The sequence below is a fragment of the Danio rerio genome, chromosome 13 (assembly GCF_052040795.2).
Source record: "Danio rerio strain M-AB ecotype USA chromosome 13, GRCz13ab, whole genome shotgun sequence".
NCBI classification, from domain to species: Eukaryota; Metazoa; Chordata; class Actinopteri; order Cypriniformes; family Danionidae; genus Danio; species Danio rerio.
The window spans coordinates 33684295-33704620 of NC_141033.1; the positions used below are offsets into that span (position 1 = coordinate 33684295).

Sequence of the window (20326 nt, forward strand, 5' to 3'; positions counted from 1 at the left end):
TTCTGCCAGACCCTCTGTCTTAAAGCCCATTAAGGGAAAACTTGCAAAGCTTCCCAGTGGCTCTGGAGACTTCATCCTTCCAGCTGCTCGCTTCAAGCCCCTGCCGCCAGTGAAAAGGCCACAAATGTGTCCTGTGCAAGGACCTGAGCAACAGTTTGCGCTGCCTGGGTGTCCTCTCTATGTGGACCAGCCCAATCTGCTGACTGCTCCTCCACATCCTGTTCCTGCACCAAAGGAGCTGTTCTCCCACCAATTCACCTCAGTGCATCCTCTGAGGCCCATTCCTGTGCAAGAACTTGAGCATGAGTTTGTCTTGCCAGGGTGTCCTAATCAAGTGGGTCCTCCCAAACAGCTGGCTGTGCTTCCAGGTTATGTTCCTGAACCAGATGAGCTGTTCTGCACAGTCTGTCCCATTCCTCCTCCTTGTGCATCGCCAGTGTTTTCTCTCAGCTCAATGTCTTCAATTTCTGTCGCGGCTGCATCTGCTTTAAACCTCATGCTTTCTGACACTGAAGATGAGGAATGCGAGTTTGTAGAGAACGTTCAGATCTTCTACAAGCCCGAAAGACCCAGACTGACGAGACAGACTCTTGCCTGGGAGGAGGAGGAGGTGCTGGATGATGAATCGTGCACGAGTGAAGTGTTTGAGGACCTCAGTGAAGCTGTGGACTCGAGTCCCCATGCCTCTTTGCACTGCAAGACTCCTTTTGATGGTCGCGAGAGCCATCTCAGTGGGAATGTCATGGAGGAACCAAAGAACAGGCGAAAAGCACAGATGGTTCTGTTCACCTGGGCAGAGGAGAAGGTGAAGGAAAAGGTGGAGAGGAAACTCAAGAAGGAGAGGGAGAGAAGAGAAAGACAGCTGCTGTATCACCGTTACAGAAATGATCCTAAACTGAAGCACCTGTGGATCAACAAACACCACCAGAACTACATCTGATGGTGATGCTGCTCATCGTCCCTCCCCAAAATATCCCACTTACCCTTTACCCACTGCACAATCCTGCCTGTAAATAAACACTGTGCAATGGCTGAAAGATCTGTGTCTCTTCTTGTTTTTTTTTTCATAAAGCATCATTCAAAAGCATAATATAAAAATAAAACACATAATTGTTTTAATCTTGTTCTAAATGCAGAAGCAGGACGTAAATGATTAATCAAAGTTCACATCTTTTAAAATTTATAATATGTGTAAATGGAAACAAACTGTTTTCTTGGTCTAAATACAGCAGGTTAAGCAAAGTGAAACATGTTCTGCTTGGTTCTTCAAATACTTTCTTCCCTCATTTTAGCACTTAAATTTAATATAGTATTAATTCAATTAATTAATGACTGTCTATGTATTTAAAATTGGATTAAAATGTTGTAATCAAGGGTGACACGGTGGCTTAGTGGTTAGCACTATCACTTCACAGCAAGAAGGTGACTGGTACAAATCACGGCTAGGTCAGTTGGCTTTTCTGTGTGGAGTTTGCATGTTCTCCTTGTGTTTGTGTGGGTTCCCTTCGGGAGCTCCGATTTCCAACGTAGTCCAAAGACATGAGCTATAAGTGAATTGAATAAACGAAATTGCCCGTAGTGTATGTGTGTGTGTGTGTGTGTGTGTGTGTGTGTGTGTGTGTGTGTGTGTGTGTGTGTGTGTGTGTGTGTGTGTGTGTGTGAATAAGTGTGTATTGATGTTTCCTCCTAGTACTGGGTTACAGCTGGAAGGGCATCCACTCTGTAAAACATATGCTGGATAAGTTGGTGGTTCAATCCGCTGTGACTACCCCTGATGAATAAAGGGATTAAGCCAAAGGAAAATTAATAAATGAATGAAATCCAAGAGCTTTCCCATCCTCCATGAACAGCATCGGTTTAGGATTGTTCATGAAAATACAAGAAAAAAAGACCAGAAAATAAAAAAAATCTTTAAAACAAATAATCTGAACCACATAGAGTGGTTAATTTAGAACGTATTTATAAAGTAAGCTAGTGATTGTCATATTATCAATATTATAAGATTACTTTTTTGCACACATAAAACAAAAATAATGACTTTTTTTGACAGTTTATTTTTCTGTGTCAGTATTGGGCACGCATTCACGATTGCACTTTGCTCTTTGCACATTTTGCTCTTTGTCGCCTGCTGGTGAATTACCTCAGGTGTGCCTGTGCTTTGAAACAGAGGCAAGTGTGTTAAGGCAAGATGGAGCTAAACCCTACAGGGACAACGGCCCTCCAGGACCGAGATTGTTGACCCCTGATTTAAAAAATAATATCTTACATTATTGTAACATTTGTATAAACTAATTTAATCAAATATAATTTTACACCATTCAAATATGTTATTATCATAGTTTAAAGGGCAACTATATTCATAATCAACTTTTCTCCACCTACTGAATTGATTACCAGGAGTGTATTAACACGTCTACGTCTCCATAAAGCAGTAATGTGAATAAACATGTACACAAAACAGGATTTGAACTGGGATTAAAAGATCTGTTCCAACACTCTGTGATCAACTGCACTTCACAACAGTGCATGTTTGTAATAAAGAAAATAATCACCACAGCAGCATAGTGGAAGTTAATTCTGGTTTATTTTGTACAGTAGCATAATAGATATCCACATTTGCTGCAAGCAGACATGCAAAAACAATCCAAAGTTAAGACACATGGAGACATCAAAGACTTATTTTACCACTTGTTAAGGGGGTAAAATAGGAGCTCTTTAAAGTAAAAGGCCTCACTTCAAAACAGAAATAACGATAAGTCACAAAAAGGGATCAACAGTTTTTGTCTTTTTTTTTCAAGAGGTCACTCACTTCTCCACAAAGTCAGGTGTTTGATTATTGCCTTTACATGTGAGAGACAGACAGCTGAACCAAGGGCACAAACACAGAGGCAATGCATCATCCGCTCACACAATCTTCCAGACAGGCAGACAGAGACAGTCAGCATCTCCTCAGGGACTCCTACGTGTGCCGTCTCACACAGACACCTGACAATACTGGGCTCATTCTGCAGCTGCGCTCAGACACATAATGGAACCATCCATCCAGAAAAACTAGGTTGAACAGAATTTATGCTGAGGATATTTTCAGGGGGTGGTGAGGGATGACTGTTTGGAGAAGGAAATGAAAATGAGTCAGTTTTATGATGCTAGGAGTTTAACAAGGCATGATGATGTGCTTCTGAAAATCATCTTAAAAGAAATCAAGCAAATATGAACTCTTAGTTCATTTAAATATATAAATATATTAAGAAATCAGCTCCAACTTACAGTAAGTTCAGATGACAGCTTCTCCAAAAGCCACGGCAAATTTTTAGTTCATCTGTTGTCCTCCATTTTAAAATTGAAATATGACTTTTCTTCTGAACAGCCATGGTTAATGTCTGCAATGAAAAATGATGTCATAAAGGCAAACTTTGCCCACATGAGATTTTTAGTATAGCTGTGGTGCCATCTAGTGGTTAGTTAACTTTTATGCGGTCACTATAAAATAATAATAAATTTTGTACTATGAATTATTTTATTAGATCAGAGGTTACCAAACTTTTCAGCCTGCAACCCCCAAAATAACAATGTCAGTGACTCGCGACCCTCACATTCCTGGTGGTTACAAATATACAAATGTTGCACACACAACATTAGGCCTGTAAACACGAGCATGACAACCCACAAAAAGTGAAACAGTTTAACAATCATATGCTGTAATTTATTAATTTGTTTAATATAATAATACCATGACCTAATGAGACTGGTGGGCACAAATGTTTTCTGCTCAAGTCTATTCTTGGTTTAATTTTGAAGACTCAGAGATCATTCTCAATATTCAGTATGGGCCTGCAAATTACAATTTATTTGAATACTATAAAGGTGTCAGAGAGTTCAACCTGGTGCTGTAAAATCTATTTTTATGTTTTTAATCTAACGTACAATCTAATCTAACCCACAATCCTGTGAAGAAATATTGAAAGGCTGGTGGCTTTTTATTTGCATGCTTTTTATGTGATTATTAACTACTTTTTATATTCTGTGGGTTATGGATAAAATATGGTAATTCTAATAGTTTAATAAAATTTATTTGACTTTTGAAAATCACCAAGATACCTCTGTCATTGTCCTGCGACCCCCCAGGGAGTCCCAACCTCCACTTTGGGAACCACTGTATGAGATAAACAAATGTTAGAAAAATTGTTGTGCTAAAATCACAAGTTGCTGGGAAACAAATTATAATATTTATTGTATTTTTATCTGATGTATTCATATAATGCAAATGGTGTTGGAGGTTCTTATTATCATCTTATTATTATAATTTAATATGTAAACCAAGATACCAGGATTCCTTTCGAAATAACATAACAGCTTGTATTCAAAATATAAATATTCTGCAACTTTAAAATGGTTTATTATCTAAATATAGTTACTATATAAATAATAATTATTACTTTATTCTAAATTCATCTTGCTGGCAATACAATCCATATTTTCTAAATAAAAGTATTAATTTATTAAATGCATGGTATACATATATTAGTGTTACAACTAAATGGTATTTTTCATGTTGATGATAATAATATAAAACCGACTAACAAAATAGCTGGTTATTCTGGCCACTAACAGGTATTGATTATACTACTCCACAGAACTGCTATTATGTGATTTTAATGATTCAAAAAATATAACGAATAAATGTATTTAAAGTGTTCTTTGTACAAACAGTGGGGGCAATCGCAATGAATAAAGAAAATTATTCATGTTTTGATATTTATCTGTCATTCAAAGCATCAGGGGACTCAGGCAGACTAAATGTTATCAGTGTCAATCAAATGATTTACTCGAAATTTTTATCCCCTCTCTGCCTCCATAGGCTGTACAGGAGAGAAGGACAGATCGGCTCTCAGCCATGAGGCTTTCCTGCTTATGGCAAACTCCCAGAATGACATGGAGGATTGGGTCAAAGCCATCAGACGTGTCATCTGGGCTCCCTTTGGAGGAGGTAACTCATATTTATGGACCACACAAGCACAGAGACACAGGCAAAAATGAATCATTAGTTTCACTGAGGCTCTGCAGATTTCAAGAAAACAATATAAAAAACTAGCAGCAAGCATGTGTCTGTTTTTGTACTCTCGTCTTATTTGAGTAGAGTGATCTATATCTGGTTTATGCTGCGTGGCTAATATACAGGCTAACTAAAATAACAACAGCACTAGCGGCCTGTAAGTGTCTGAATCTTTAGGCATTATGTTACAGTTCTTTAATAAAATGGGTTTTTGGGGGGTCTGAATATAAAGGAAAATATTTAAATATACATTTAATGATTTTGAAAATCCACCACACAGTTTTTATTTCCTATGATATACAGTGCTAGCTTAGCTCATAGACACAACACGTTCCTCAGAGACCTACAGGTGAAGTGAAAAGGCCAACTTGGTAAGAAAATAAGCTTGCAGATAAAAGTTAGCCCAGTAGCGATCCTGAAAAACATTACTTTGTTTCTAAATGAAAATTTGATTCTCTCAAAAATCTGTCACTACCTACAGGCAAGAAAGATAATATTATACAGCTATGGAAATTCACCCAACATGGAATTTTACTCACTATATTGGCTACTCACCCTCAAAGGTTTCAATAGTTTCAAACCTTTATTTTTTCTGTTGAACACAAAAGATGTTTGAAACATGTAGGACCATAACCATAGGAAAAACAAATACTATAAAAGTTACAGGTTTTCACCATTTTTCACAATATCTTCTTTTGATTTCAACGGAAGAAAGAAGGTTTGTGACAAGTGATGAATAAATGTTTACAGACTTTTCAGTTTTGGGGGTACTTAAAAATTCCCTTTTTTATGCCAAGAAAAGCACTTATTGGCAACAGTTATTTAATTTAAAAGAAATGTCTTATACTACAGAATAAATTTTATTCAAACACATTACTATAAATCATAACTACAGCAATTTTTTATTATAATGATTAGCTAACATTGTTAAATACAATAAGGCTGAAATGTTATTAATGATAAAAATAATCAAACACTTAATGTTGCAAGATATTAGAAGTGATTCATTTTAAAAAGTTTAAATTAAAGTGCTAAAATAAATTTAAAGGAGACCTATTAAACCACTTTTTACACAATTTAAAATCTGATATCCCTGGAGTGTGTATGTGACGTTTTAGCTCAAAATACCCCACACCTTTTATAATTTTTATTACCCTTTAAATCTGTCTCTTTTAGGCTTTAATCCAAATTGTGCCATTTTGGTGACTTGCTTTAAATTTAAATGAGATTGTGCTCACAGCCCTTTTTTCGAAAGGGGGTAGAGCTACAAATGACTATGTGTTACAATATCAACAGATTCAAAACAGGACTAACATCTATATGAAAAACTGAAAATGTCAAAAGAAGTGGCCCAGAAGAAGGTAGACTATGGAGACTACAGTGTTCATCTGTGCATCCTAAAACTCCTGTCTGTATGTGCGAACAGGCCCTTTTTAAAAATGCCAGTAAATTAGTTCCGGCAATTTTTCGGAAAGAGAAGTTGTAACATAACCGGTAATTTGCTGGAATGCTGCTCTGTGTGAACGCAGAAGGAAAATTGCCAAAAAGAGCGCGTTTATGTCTAGAACACACTGACGTGAGACGTCTACTCCAGCCAATCAGAACACTCAGACAAATTCACATCCACATGGTTTATGAAAATAAAACCCTTTTAATATATTTTCAGACACATTTAGCTGCTAGATGTTAGTCAGATAAAGTTTCTAGTTCCTTCTTAATGCCAATGGTGTCAAAAATGATCGATATGCTTATGATAAACTGCTGTTTTTTCACCTTCAAGCTCTGCTTCCTTCAGTTGCTTGACATGTGTGCGCATGAAGGAGCCAGTGAGCGCCAGCACACAGACATATTATGAACATTTCGACATGTGAAAGAGTTCCTCCATATGTTTTCATATAAGTTGTTCACAATACTTATCCATCCACATCATTTGTAATGTAGTCATGTTTGTAAACATTTAGCTGTGGTTCTCGTTTCTGCCTTTGGGTGTCTCACAAAGCAGCTGCATGAATGCTAAAGCTTTAAATAAAAGTGAAATCATCAAGAAAAGGCAGACCTCTTCTATGTTTACAAATACAAGTGCAGCAGTTTATAGGTAATTTCTGGTTAATGATGCCAGAATTTACCTGTATTTTGGAATGGATGTTTAAATGGTCTTTTCCGAAAAAATTCTGGACTGTGTGAACAGCGTTTTTATGAAAGCCTTTTTGTGTTTTAACCCCTTATAAAAGTAATTTTTGCCTAATAGGTCCCCTTTAATTTACCGTAACCTATCAAAAAATAAATAAATAAATAAATAAATAAATAAAACAAAATAATTATTACTTTAATACAGAAAATAAAAATAGTCCAAAAAGTTAATGTGTTGTGATACAAATATTAAAAAGCCACAATGCTGTCATTAAACGTCACCCTCAACAGTATGTCTCTATAAAGAATTGTATAGGCTAAATAATTATAATCAAGACATCATGGTGAAAGAATGGGTTAAGCAATATGATACTGTGTAATGACTTACGCTCATCCCACATTCTCTCCATGCACTGTGAGACTGAATTACCAGTACAATGAAAGGGCAATAGCAGGTGTGAGTGTGATCTGATCGGCTGCACACACACAGTCATTCTCATGCATCAGTGTTCACTTGTGCCTGAAGTGGACTGCTGCCTGTGCCAACAGGGATCTGTCATGTGTCTCATGCCTGAAGTTAGAGCTCTCTCTTGTCTATTTGCTCACTATGACTTATGTGTGCTTGCTGAAGATTGTAGTATACGAGGCAGATCCAATATATTGAGAGGTAGGATTGAATACTGTAAATTTACCTTGATTTTGTAATAGTAATTGCTTTGATATTATGGCAGGTTTATATATATGTATATATTACATATATTATACATAGGTAATATTAAATATTACCATGTTTCTCTGGTGCTTGTGTTGTCGTAGGAATTTTTGGTCAACATCTGGAAGACACAGTACAGTATGAGAGGAAGTTTGGACCTCGACTGGCCCCTCTGTTGGTGGAGCAGTGTGTGGATTTCATACGGGAACAGGGTCTGAAAGAGGAGGGTCTCTTTAGGATGCCAGGACAAGCCAACCTGGTCAAAGAACTTCAAGATGCTTTTGACTGTGGAGACAAGCCTCTGTTCGACAGGTACGACAAGAGAAAAACGTCCAAATGATACTTTTATTCAAAACTACTTAGAATACCACAAACAATTTATCATTTTGCAGTGCATATTGCCAAGATATTGCACAGGTTTAGCAAACATTACATAGCTAATTAACTTTTTTAACTGAACTAAAACACCAACACTGCAAAAAATGATTTTCTCACATAATATTAGCAGATTACTTCTTAAAACAAGGCAACATGTTTTGCTTGTCTAGAAAATTCATCTCGAATTAAGAATTTTTAGATATTTGGACTACAAAGAAGACAAAAAATCTAAGCAAGAAAAGCATTTTTTTGCAGTGAAATTGTGCTAAATAAGATTTTTTTTAAGTTATAATTTTTTTTTTTTTTAAATAAACATGATTTGATTTGATTAGCCTTACAAATTAGTTATTCTTCAAGTTTTGCTATTTTTAAAGTATTTTAAATAAACTTAATGTAGTAAGTGTACAACATTAAAGGTATAGTTGACCTAAAACTGAAGATTCTATCATCATTTACTCAACCTTCACTTGTCCCAAACAAATTTTTTGTATTTATTTTTTTCATCACAAAAAAAAAGAAAATATATTTTTTTAAATATTGAAAACCTGTAACCATTGACTTTCATAGTATTTGTTTTTCCTAATATGGAGGTCAATGGTTACCGGCTTCTAAAATGAAATTCAAAGCTATGGAACCATTTGACGGTGAGTAAATTTTCATTTTTAGGTGAACTAACCCTTTAATGCACTAAGAATAGTACTTTAAATGTACTATTACAGTACAACTTGCAACTAAACTGGCCCATTTGATAAAAGTATGCTTTGTACACTGTAGAAAACTCTCAACTCCACCTCAGTATATATCTACAGTACAGAATATCTAGGCTGGCTTAAGCTGATTAAGTGCTTGTCAGTGTGTGCTGGGACAGTTAACCCACTCTCAGCTGGTCAGGACAATTAAACTGCATCCCCTGACTTGAGTGTGTGTGTGTGTGTGTGATCTCTTGCAGTAACACTGACGTTCACACAGTGGCGTCCCTACTGAAGCTCTACCTCAGAGAGCTGCCCGAGCCTGTCATCCCCTTTAACAAATATGAGGACTTTCTTACCTGTGCACAGCTTCTGTTAAAAGATGAAGAAATGGTGAGGGTGCTGCATGTCTTTGAGATTAGGTTTCATAAAAGATCACTGCATTTTTTCACCTTGTTTTCTGCATTTCTAATTATGTTCCTGTGTGTGCGTCCTAAAGGGGCTGGGTGAGCTTGTGAAGCAGGTCAGCACTCTTCCTCAGGCTAATTATAATTTGTTAAAGTACATTTGCAAGTAAGTTAACATATCAACATCCAATCGGTTTTCTGTCTATGGTTTTGAAACAATTAATTTATTGATTTATATGAATGAGATGTTATATTCTCTGTCTTCATGTAGATTCTTAGATGAGGTGCAATCACATTCAAATGAGAACAAGATGAGCGTTCAGAACCTTGCAACAGTTTTTGGACCAAATATCCTTCGGCCTAAAATAGAGGACCCTGTTTCAATGATGGAAGGTTAGTACGGATATACTAGTAATTTGTACAGCTATAAAAATGGGGTCCAAATCTGTTCCTGCAGAGGCATTGACCTGCAGAGTTTAGCTTGACCCTAATTAAACACACCTGAACTAGCTAAATAAGGTCTTTAGATTTAATAAAACCAGATACAGCATCCCAAAAGAAAACATCTTTCAGAGGAGGCCAAGTAGAGTCTAAATACGTTCACCTGGGTATGTTTGTAATTATTTTAAAGTGTTTGTTTTACTTTAATATGACCAGAGTAAGCTTAAACTACAATCTGGCCATTCTCTGAAAAACATCACCATTACAGGTGAACAATTAATCTTAGGATAATCTGGGACATGAAGGATTTGTCGACTGTATCCTTGACTGCCCGGGAAATGAAGGATGCATTTGGAGGCCATGTTTGAAGGAGCCTTCAAAATTGAGACAGCCTTCGTCACATTACAGTGATGCAGTCAGCCTTCTAATGTGGCCTTTAAAGGATGCAGCCTGTGAATTGGGACATAGTTAGAAATGGTCTAATGATTGGGAGATACAAGGGACCATAGCTCTACCACTGAATAAAGTAAAAAAGCCAAATTTGATCAGGTCTCCCTTACATTGCAGATCTAAAATCAATGAATTTTCTGTCAGAGTTGTTCATTTCAAAACAGCAACAGTTTCAAAACAGTCAATTACTGTTTGTGGATACCATAGAAATGAATGACCTTACCTGTCACAAAATTGACAGTTACTGCTCTAACATACAATAAAAATGTTCGTCTAAAACAGGTCAATCTAACATAGTATGTTTCAAAGGTTTCAAGATGTTTTATAAGTTCACACTTAGAAATTGCTTAATGCTAATTGCAGGTTTGGCATGCTGTCCCGGGAGAGAACCCTGAGCTCGGAGATAATTGAGCCCAGGGCTGCAGCCTGGTCGTTTAGCATGAGAGCTTCCCCTGGTAAAAGAGGAAAAGGGGGAGATAGGGTGGACGGAGGATTCTTCAAAAAATTAAGATAAGGGAAGAAAGGTGAAATGGGCTATTTATTGTAGACTTGGATTAATCTGATTGGTTTATCGATGATTGCAGACGAGAGACCAGCCGCGATCAATCATATCACATGCTACTCTGGAAATTAGTTTTTAAAACATCACTTAAAGGCAAACAAGCTGAAGATCTTTGAGGATCTAAACCATTTTAGTTCATCAAGGAAGCATTTTTTAAGTGATTGCTACAAGAACTTTTACTAGCATTTTAACATTCTGAAGAACCATTTGTGGATTAAAAAAGTCCAATGGATGTCAAAGGTTTTTTTATGTACCCCTTGATACTAATAGAGAACCTTCAAACAACCTTTTCTCAAAAAAATAAACCGTGTCCCAGAAAAACCGAGAAACATTTCATTCAATGTTCCACGCTGGTGGAATGATCTTCCCATTCCCACATAGACTGCAGATTCACTGGTTTCCTTCAAATGGCCTCAACCTTGGTGAATAAAACCAAGACCACCTCTAGAAGAACTTTCTCTCTCCCTCACGCTCTCTAAAATAAAGCACTCTTACTCTAGCACTAAATACTCTGAGCACAAACATATTTCTTTGTATAACTAGCACTTCTTGTGTGTATTTCCTATTCTTGTTGAATCACTGAATGCCTCCTCAATTGTAAGTCGCTCATCTGGACAAAAGCATCTGCTAAATGACTAAATGTAAAAGCTGTTTATTCAGCATAGTGAAGCCTCTCGTCCATAGACATTCATCCTGGTCTCTTTCTCTGCAGTACAACTTTGACAGAAACTGTTTCCATTCCAAGTGTGTTAGAGCTGGTTGTTATTAATATCATCCCATATTTGCCCCTGAGGAGCAGATTTAAACAACACTGAGTTAGAAACTCATATCTAAGAAATTTAAATCTGTTTTTAGGAACCACCCAGGTGCAACAACTGATGACGGTGTTGATCAGTGAACATGAACGTCTGTATGTGGGGAACGAGAGAGATGTGTCTTCTGACCACACTGGAAGCTGTCCTCGAGGCCAGCGTGGCATGGTGGAGTGGATCTCTGATGAGGAATTGCTGAACTGCTCATCGCCGAGTCAGATATCCAAAGTGGTAGAAAGTGTATCCGGCAGTGCCACATCGTTAGATATCAATATGGTTGCTCCCACCACTGCCAAAATGACACCTCAGGGAAAAGTCGGACTGACAGTCAGCCCTAGCAAACAGGTGAAATCCCTCCCGTCCTGGAAATACTCATTCAAAAGCGGAGGGGTACGAGCTCAGCCTGCAAAAATCGGAGGCTCATCTGTAGATGTGTCCACTTTGCCCAGTACAGGCAACTGGTTGATGAACGGCCTTTCTTCGTTGCGCAGCCACCGGCGTACGTCATCAGGAGAGCGCATGGGCAAGGATTCAGCTTTATCGCACCGTCTGTCCACTTATGACAATGTAACCTCATCCAGTCTCAGTGTTCCCAGCGTTGCCAGCACACCCTGGTCCACATCCTCGTGTGAGATCCTAGTGGGCGGCTCTGTGGGCAGTGACCCCTCAGGACTGAATTCGGTTAAGGACTGGTCTGTCCAAGGGCAAAGTGAAGACAGGAGTTCAGAGGTCACAGAGAGCAGCGAGGCACTGGAAATGTGTGTAAGTAGTGCAGGATGCAGCGAGAATGGAAATGTTGAAGATAAGGGAAACGTCACAGAAGATAATGACACTAGCACGACAGCACTTAACAGCCTGGTAACAGAGCTGAAAGGCGAGTTGAAGAAACAGAAGGCCAACTATGAATCCAGAATACGAAGGTATGTTTGACATCCACAGCACATTGATTATATGTATTAATCTTGACACATTACAGGGCGAAGTTTAGCTAATTCAGTTAAGCTCACCAGGCGACACGGTGGCTCAGTACTGTCACCTCACAACAAGAGGGTCACTGCTACAAGTCCCAAGTGTGGAGTTTGCATGTTCTCCAGGTGCTCCGGTTTCCCTCACAGTCCAAAGACATGCAGTCTAGGTGAATTCGATAAACTAAATAGGCTGTAGTGTTATGTGTGTGTGTGTGTGTGTGTGTGTGTGTGTGTGTGTGTGTGTGTGTGTGAATAAGTGTGTAGGGATGTTTCCCAATACTGGGTTGCAGCTGCAAGGGCATTCGCTATGTAAAACATATGCTGGATAAGTTGGCGGTTCATTCCATTGTGGCGTCCCCTGATGACTAAAGGGACTAAGCTGAAGGAAATTTAATTAATCAATGAATTGAGCTAGCCAGGTTTTGGAGTTGCACTTTTATCATCATTCTGAAAATGACTTTTAGCAAAAAAAATTTATTTACTCACCCTCAACATGATTCCAAACCTTTAAGAGTTATATAATAATAGTATATTTTAAAGAATGTTACAAACCGGTAACAAAACAAATACTATGGAAGTCAATGGTTACTTATTTTGTGCTCAACAGAAAGAAAGAAAGAAAGAAAGAAAGAAAGAAAGAAAGAAAGAAAGAAAGAAAGAAAGAAAGAAAGAAAGAAAGAAAGAAAGAAAGAAAGAAAGAAAGAAAGAAAGAAAGAAAGAAACTCAGAGGTTTGTGACAAGTAAAGGCTTAGTAAAGGATAAAGGAATTGTCAGTTTTGGGTGAACTAATCCTTTAACTATTTCAATGTATTTTCATTCATGTTGTGATGAATATATGTGTGTAATTGGTTTTTAAACAAAACAATGTAGTATGAGATGTAGGATGTGGGATTTAGGATGTGGATTTTTGGTCAAATTGATGTCTTTAAAATCTGTGTGAAATCCAAATTTACAATCATTATTTTGCAAGCACACATTTTTAGTCTTAATGTTAACAATGAATCTGTGCAAGTTAATTCATTGAAAAGAAAATGTTTTGCTTGAATTTTAATCAAAGTCTGAGCATTTGATTCTGCATTTGGACTTGGTCCTTCTCTGTTGACATCAGTTTGATGACTTTATCCACAATATTATTAACCATACCCCTCTTATCATTAGTTTGCTGAGAAAATGATGCACAAAAAGAAAGCCCCTCCCCCAACTCCACCTCCATTTCTGTTGGATATATGTCAGCATACTGAAAAACAGTGTTATTAACTTAGTTTGTGCAAACTTTAAGGAATACAATAGCTCGACCAATGGTGCTTGGTATGAGTTAGGGGCATGGTTATCTGTCGCAATAGAGAGTACTATAATAAAGTACTTTAGTGTAAACCCACTTATTCTGCAGTGCTGGTTATTTAATGATTTTTCCCATAATAAAATGCATTAAAGCATTATAAAACAAAGCCATAAACCAAACCAATCAGCCACAAAAAAGAATCAGAACATTACAAATTTTGATTTGGAGCACAGACATATATGATAATACAGAAAAAAGACAAAGGGACAACAATCTAGCCAACTTAACAGCTTTGGATCTAATTTACAATCTTTTGGTAGAAAAGAAAACAAATGACGGAGAATATATAAAACTGTTCATCTAAAGTTGTTTGTGTAAAGTGTTTTCTAGAAGCGTAGATAATTGCATCATGGGTAATGTAGTTTTTCAGCTATTACACCTTTTTTTGGTTTTAAAGAGAAGAGTTGCAGGGTGCAAATTATACATTGATGATCATGGGTTTAAGTTTTTCGGTTTTGTTTGGTAATATGAATCAAAGTTAAATTTTTAATTCAATTGGATCTAAATTATTAATGAAACTATTTTGAGGGATATTAAATGGCTAAATGGCAATTGTGATATTAAATATACAGTGACAGGTTTGCATTCTTACACCTATTAATGGATGACCATGAAAGACTGCACATATTGTTTATTTTACTGTTTAACTTCCATGTGCGAGCCAGTGTATATTCATTCATTCATTTTCTTTTCAGCTTAGTCTCTTTATTAATCCAGGGTTGCCACAGCAAAATGAACTGCCAACTTATCCAGCCAATGTTTTATGCAGCAGATGCCCTTCCAGCTGCAACCCATCTTTGGGAAATATCCATACACACTCACTCATACACTACGGACAATTTAGCCTACCCATTTCACCTGTACCGCATGTCTTTTGAATGTGGGGAAAACCGGAGCACCCTGAGGAAACCCACACGAGCGTGAGCAGAACATGCAAACTCCACACAGAAATGCCAACTAACCCAGCAGAGGCTCGAACCAGTGACCTTCTTGCTATGAGGTGACAGCACTACCTACTGCGCCACCGGGTTGCCAGCCAGTGTATAATAAAATACAAACTATGCATCTAGTTTTACAGATAGTTACAGTACAAACCCCTATTTTGCAATAACATTTTGTGAACACTTACGCTGCCTGGATTTGCTGGTTAAATTTATATTTTTGGTACAGACATGCATTGACAATGGTATGAACTATTATAAAGATGGTCAAATGTATATTTACGTTATCTGTTATCCCCCGCATATATTTTGTTTTGATGTTCTTCAGGGGGGATAAAGCGATAATTAGGCGGGTCAGAGCCCCCAAAAAAAAACCTGTAATTCCCACCCTGATTAATATAAATAGATGGATTTAACAAAAACATATAGAATTAATAATCAAAATCAGAGATCCATTTTTGCCTCTAAAAGCCATCTGAAATGTTCTCCTAAAATTTTTCTCAGCCTCACATGTTTACGCTCAGTTATTTAACTTTGAATACAATTAAAATAACTTATTTGTCTCTATAAAAGTAAAATTAGGGAGTCTACACACATGAGTTGCAGAAAAATGCTAATTTTATCATAATTTTATTTTTAAATATCAAATGCCGTTTAGAGGTTTTTGCATCTAAGCAAAGAGTGCCCAAATTTGGTCCTGGAGGGCTGATGTCCAGCATAGTTTAGCTTCAAATTTCTTTAACACGTCTGCCTGGAAAATTCTAGTATACCTAGATAGAGCTTGATCAGCTGGTTCAGGTGTGACTAATTGGGGTTGGAACTAAACTCTCTATGACACCGGTCCTCTAGGACAGAGTTTGGGCACTCCTGATCTAAACTCTTCAATTGTAAAACAAAATTTCTCCTTAATAATGGAGAAAATGAATAGCGTAATATACAATAGCACAACATATTTGGCAATACTTTTAAAATGGATCTGATATAATTTCTTTTTTAAGGCTAGAGGAATCAAGTGCCGCTTTGCACAAGCAAATGGAAAGGCTGGAGGAGGAGATGGACCAGGAGAAGAAGAAGTATCGCATGTTGGAAATTAAACTGCGAAATTCTGAACGTGCTCGTGAGGACGCAGAGACCCGCAACCGCTTGCTCCAGAACGAGATGGAGGAGTTCTTCTCCACTCTGGGGGATCTTACACTGGGAACAAGAACAAGCAAAATTTGACCGGCAGCCATGCTTATTTAACTCGGAGAGACTTCTGTGTTTGTTGTAGATAGAATTTCAAAATCTCGTTGCTCATGCATCATGGGTACTCAGAGGTCATTTTGTGCTGTTTTGTTTTATTTTTTAACGGCAATTTGATTATGTGTAGCATTTTTCACCTTTCTCTCTGATCCTCAGACTTACAGTTTTAAAGGGATAGTTCACGCAAAAATACAAATCCTCTGATTATTTATACTTAGCTTTGTTCTCAAGCTATAAACTGTTTTGTCTGCAAAAAAAACAAACAGCAAAAAATATTTTGTGTGAAAAACCAATGTTAACAAAATCTGAAAACTTGCCCCTGTTGTTTGTAAATAATGACAAGTTATTTTGGGGTGAACTATGCCTTTAAGGTTCAGTCCAGTTATTACACTGAATAAATTTTCATTGGATTTACTCAATTTTTTAGGGTAAGTGGTTGCAAACAATTTATACTGATTGAAAGCTTCACAAACTAATTCCGAGAGGAGCATGTGATATGATTGATCGCGGCTGGTAATCTTTAATCCTTAGCAAGCCAAACGGATCATTCCAAACTCACTATAAATAGTCCGACTAGCATCACTCCCTCATCTTTGTTTTTTGAGGAATCCCCCCATCCACCCCATCTCCACCTTTCCTCCTTTACTACGGGGAAGCTTTTGAGAACTACCTGATCTCGGACCCCCTCACAAGCTCATTGACTCAATTATCTCAGAGCTCAGGGTTCTCTCCCGGGACAGCATGTAAAACCTGCTAATATTATCAAGCAATGTCTTGTGTGAACTCTTAAAACAAACAAATTGACCCTTTTCACATTTCTGGGTTTCTCAGTAGCGGAAGTCATCATAGTTCGGTAAGCTTAAACCTCAAATTTACTCTCAGCCCCATAGATGCTGCACATAGATATATACACTAGGTATTGCATACGGACCCTGAGCAAGTGTCAATAGCCCTGCCACATTTGTAAAGTGCTCCCAGGACAAATGTCATTCAACCGCACTAGTCAGGACTAAAGCCAATCTGAAGATGCTGGACTGAAGCGCTATGTTCGGGTGTAGTAAAGAGAAAAGTAAGAAAAATCATAAAGGCAGATTTTTTCATAGATACGATTTCATTTATATTTTTGTATGGAACAAACTTTTCGGCTCAACAAGTAACGTTATTATCAGTCACTTACTGCCCTGATCATAAGGCAAAGTTGCATCAACTCGCACTAAATACTCTGCTTTTGCTAGTTTTGTTGAATAAAATAAGCAAACTGTAAATGAAATATGACAAAAAGATGCTGTGGTGCTAGAAACTGGTATTATTGTCGGTTAAGTGAACTGGTCGTTCATAACGGAAATTCATTCGCAAATGAATCGCTCCCTCAGTTAGAATAAGAAGTGAAAGCAGAAGAGGGGGTGTTTCAAGACACATATGAGATCAAATTTAATAGGAATGTAGGAAAATACATTTCCATGCACACAAACACATGCTCTTTGTCGGCAATGGCATGAGCTCACTTGTTCATCCATGTAGAAAAATGATGTAGAAATATAATTTTCTGAATTTAAAAAAATATTTGCATACTGACCACCGGGAACACTCGCGATCATAGATATATGTATATTTGTGTATATCTCTGACTCTGGATGGCCAGTCCTCCACTGCATCTTGGTCCCGCATTCAACTCAAAGGAGCGCTACCCTATACTAAAATGGCAGCTCAATTGATACATTTCTTCAAATAGACCAATATTTCCCAACTTTTTTTTTTGCATGAGACCCCCTTTTTCCCTGAAAAATACTGTAAGGCCCCCTCCACATTTAATGATAATATAGCTGATATAAATTTGCAGTAAGGATGACAAAAAAACTTTGTTTTCAGGCAAAGGGTGTGTACATAACTATAGATTTGTTTATGCACAAATAATAGCTTAATGTAAAATATAAAATGATAGAAGTGGATTCACCTGATTTGTTGACAAATGGGTTGCGAATCTATTCGCTGGCAGTTCGTGGGTCGTTCCATTTCCCCTTAGCAAAGAAAGAAACTTTCCAAGGACGTCTGTTCCTTACTCATTTTGCTGCTTGTGGTTTAAATTTGGGCGCTCAAGTGAATGACATGTAAGCCAGAGAATAAGGTCATTTTTTCAAAATAAGACTTTTCAAAATAAAAGATCATTCAGACTCAGATAATAAATAAAATGGAAATAATTAATGATTTCTTCTGCAGCCCAGTACCATTGATCCACGGACCAATACCAGTCCATGGCGCGGACGGTGGTTGAGGACCACTGAGCTAGGTAATAAAATAACTAAGGCAACATGTCCACTGCTAAGAAAATCTTTAAATTAGACGCAACCCCCCACTGAGTTTGCTGAGGCTCCTTTGTGGGCTAGGACCCCCTGTTGGGAACCACTGCAATAGACAACAATAGCGTAGGTGACATCGAATGTAAATATCCATAGATGCTGCATTAAAAACACCTCGCACAAGCGATAATTCTTTTTTTTTTTTTTTGTAATTTGACGCAAAGAGGATATAATACATTCATAAACACTTATAAATGTTCTTACGTTTTATTAAAAATCAAAACAGTAAAAACTTTCAAGGATTTAAGATGATGACCGTTAAACGCGCCATAACAGTCTTGTGTAAAGGGTCCTCTAGCCAGCGCCATTTACATATGGAGTAACATCGTGACAAGACACACGCATTTATTGCTGCACATCACGGTTTATTTTGAAAGGTAAGAGTCCACAGAACAACATTCCATCGAATTTGTTTATGTCACCAATTCTGCAGGTGACCTGTTGTTTTCCATGTTACTTACAAGTTAAAAAAAATTGCATCTTTGTAGTAAAAAGTCGATGTCATAGCTTACAGTGTTACAGATAAAATGAGCTGTTAGACATTGCTAATTTTTGCTTCTTTAAATTCAGCTCATATAAATTGTTCGCAACCAATTCCCTCAAATAAACTGAGAAAATCCTTTTTTTGTGTGTGTGTAGTAGTCATCACTTGCATAAGCTGATAATACCAAAGCATGACTTTTCTGACTGTTTTGCGATATTGGCAGTTCGTGGTAATGGCATTTCCTGTTAATGCATGGTAAGAAAGTAGTCCTGCTGAGGTTTTGATGAATTTGTCACCGTCATTACCATACACAAGCTGCATCTTATCACACTGTGCCTCACACTACCAGACAAAGACGTCAAGTCACACAGGCTCATATAGATTACAAACTTCACCAACTCTTTCAGCAAGTCCCTTTATTGGAAGTAAAATGCACTATGGGATCAAATACTTTTTCAAAAATAGATGAGGTGACACCATCCCAAGTGTTCAATCTTTTACATTAACCTGTTCTTCAGCTGGAGGATTGCCAAGGCTAGTATTTATCTAAGCTTATTAATGTACCTAGAACTATTTCTCAGGTGGCATTTTTTCAAATCACTCACGATGGATGAGTGTCTTTATATAAAATAGATGATGGAACTAAAGCTGACATATACTTGAATGTGTTTTATTTCAATATGCACATATGTTATTGTTTTGTTTTTGATTGATTCCTGAATGCAGAAAGTGCCAAAGTAGAGGTTTCCAAATAAAAAAAGGGTTTTTATTTCAGATAAAAACTGACTAGTCTTTGGAATAAATTGCAGTTGTCATCAAAACTGCAATGTTGTAACTTTGTATGATGCATCAAGAAAACTCTGAAGTGGGATTATGATTGATATTAAAATTGAAGAATATACTGACTGATCGCAGTGGTGTACACTTTTTATTCAGGATGTCTTCTATCAAACTTTTTTTTTTTTACATCAAAAATTTAAAGAAAAACAAACATCTGTGCAATTTGGACAAAAGTGATTTTACAAAGTACAATACATGTAGGTCATGTCTACTTAATATTTCAAATAACATTGTAACATCTGCATTGTTGTTTTGATGCATTTTGCTGCATATTATAAGACTTAGAATAAACCACCAAATTCATATGGATTTTCTTTCCTTTAAAAATATCTTACCTCCTTTCATCAATACAAGTGTGTGTAAACATGGCAAAATTGTATTTATGGCTAAACTCTTCCTTTAGTCTTGAATAATATATGTAGAAAGCAGCAATAATTGCCTTAAAATAGTTCACAGTAAAAAAAAGAAAAATAAGAGTCTGGAAATGACCGTTTTTTCTTTTAAACGGAGCTTTTACA

General features: G+C 37.0%; 1 protein-coding gene and 1 long non-coding RNA gene across 7 annotated transcripts in view; one reads left to right on the forward strand and one right to left on the reverse strand.

Annotated features, from left to right (window-relative positions):
• arhgap22a (Rho GTPase activating protein 22a) overlaps positions 1-19874 on the forward strand; it is a 47992-nt gene extending 28118 nt beyond the window's left edge. For all 3 annotated transcript variants that reach the window (XM_087279517.1, XM_087279516.1, XM_087279518.1), the window contains 7 exons: positions 4859-4987; positions 8000-8207; positions 9223-9355; positions 9462-9535; positions 9641-9762; positions 11678-12554; positions 15884-19874. In XM_087279517.1, the coding sequence (XP_087135643.1) occupies positions 4859-4987; positions 8000-8207; positions 9223-9355; positions 9462-9535; positions 9641-9762; positions 11678-12554; positions 15884-16106 (1766 nt within the window). In that variant the 3' untranslated portion in view covers positions 16107-19874. The remainder of the gene's footprint in view (positions 1-4858; positions 4988-7999; positions 8208-9222; positions 9356-9461; positions 9536-9640; positions 9763-11677; positions 12555-15883) is intronic.
• Positions 2566-18587, reverse strand: LOC141377024 (uncharacterized). 4 transcript variants are annotated; one of them, XR_015506091.1, is made up of 5 exons: positions 18082-18585; positions 7970-8196; positions 4099-4153; positions 3268-3380; positions 2566-3105 (listed from the first exon to the last, which is right to left on the reverse strand). It is a non-coding gene; the product is annotated as an uncharacterized LOC141377024 (long non-coding RNA). The 4 variants fall into 4 exon arrangements; XR_015506092.1 differs by lacking the exon at positions 4099-4153 and having other exon boundaries at positions 18082-18587; XR_015506093.1 differs by lacking the exon at positions 7970-8196 and having other exon boundaries at positions 18082-18242.
• Positions 19875-20326: the final 452 nt, after the last annotated feature.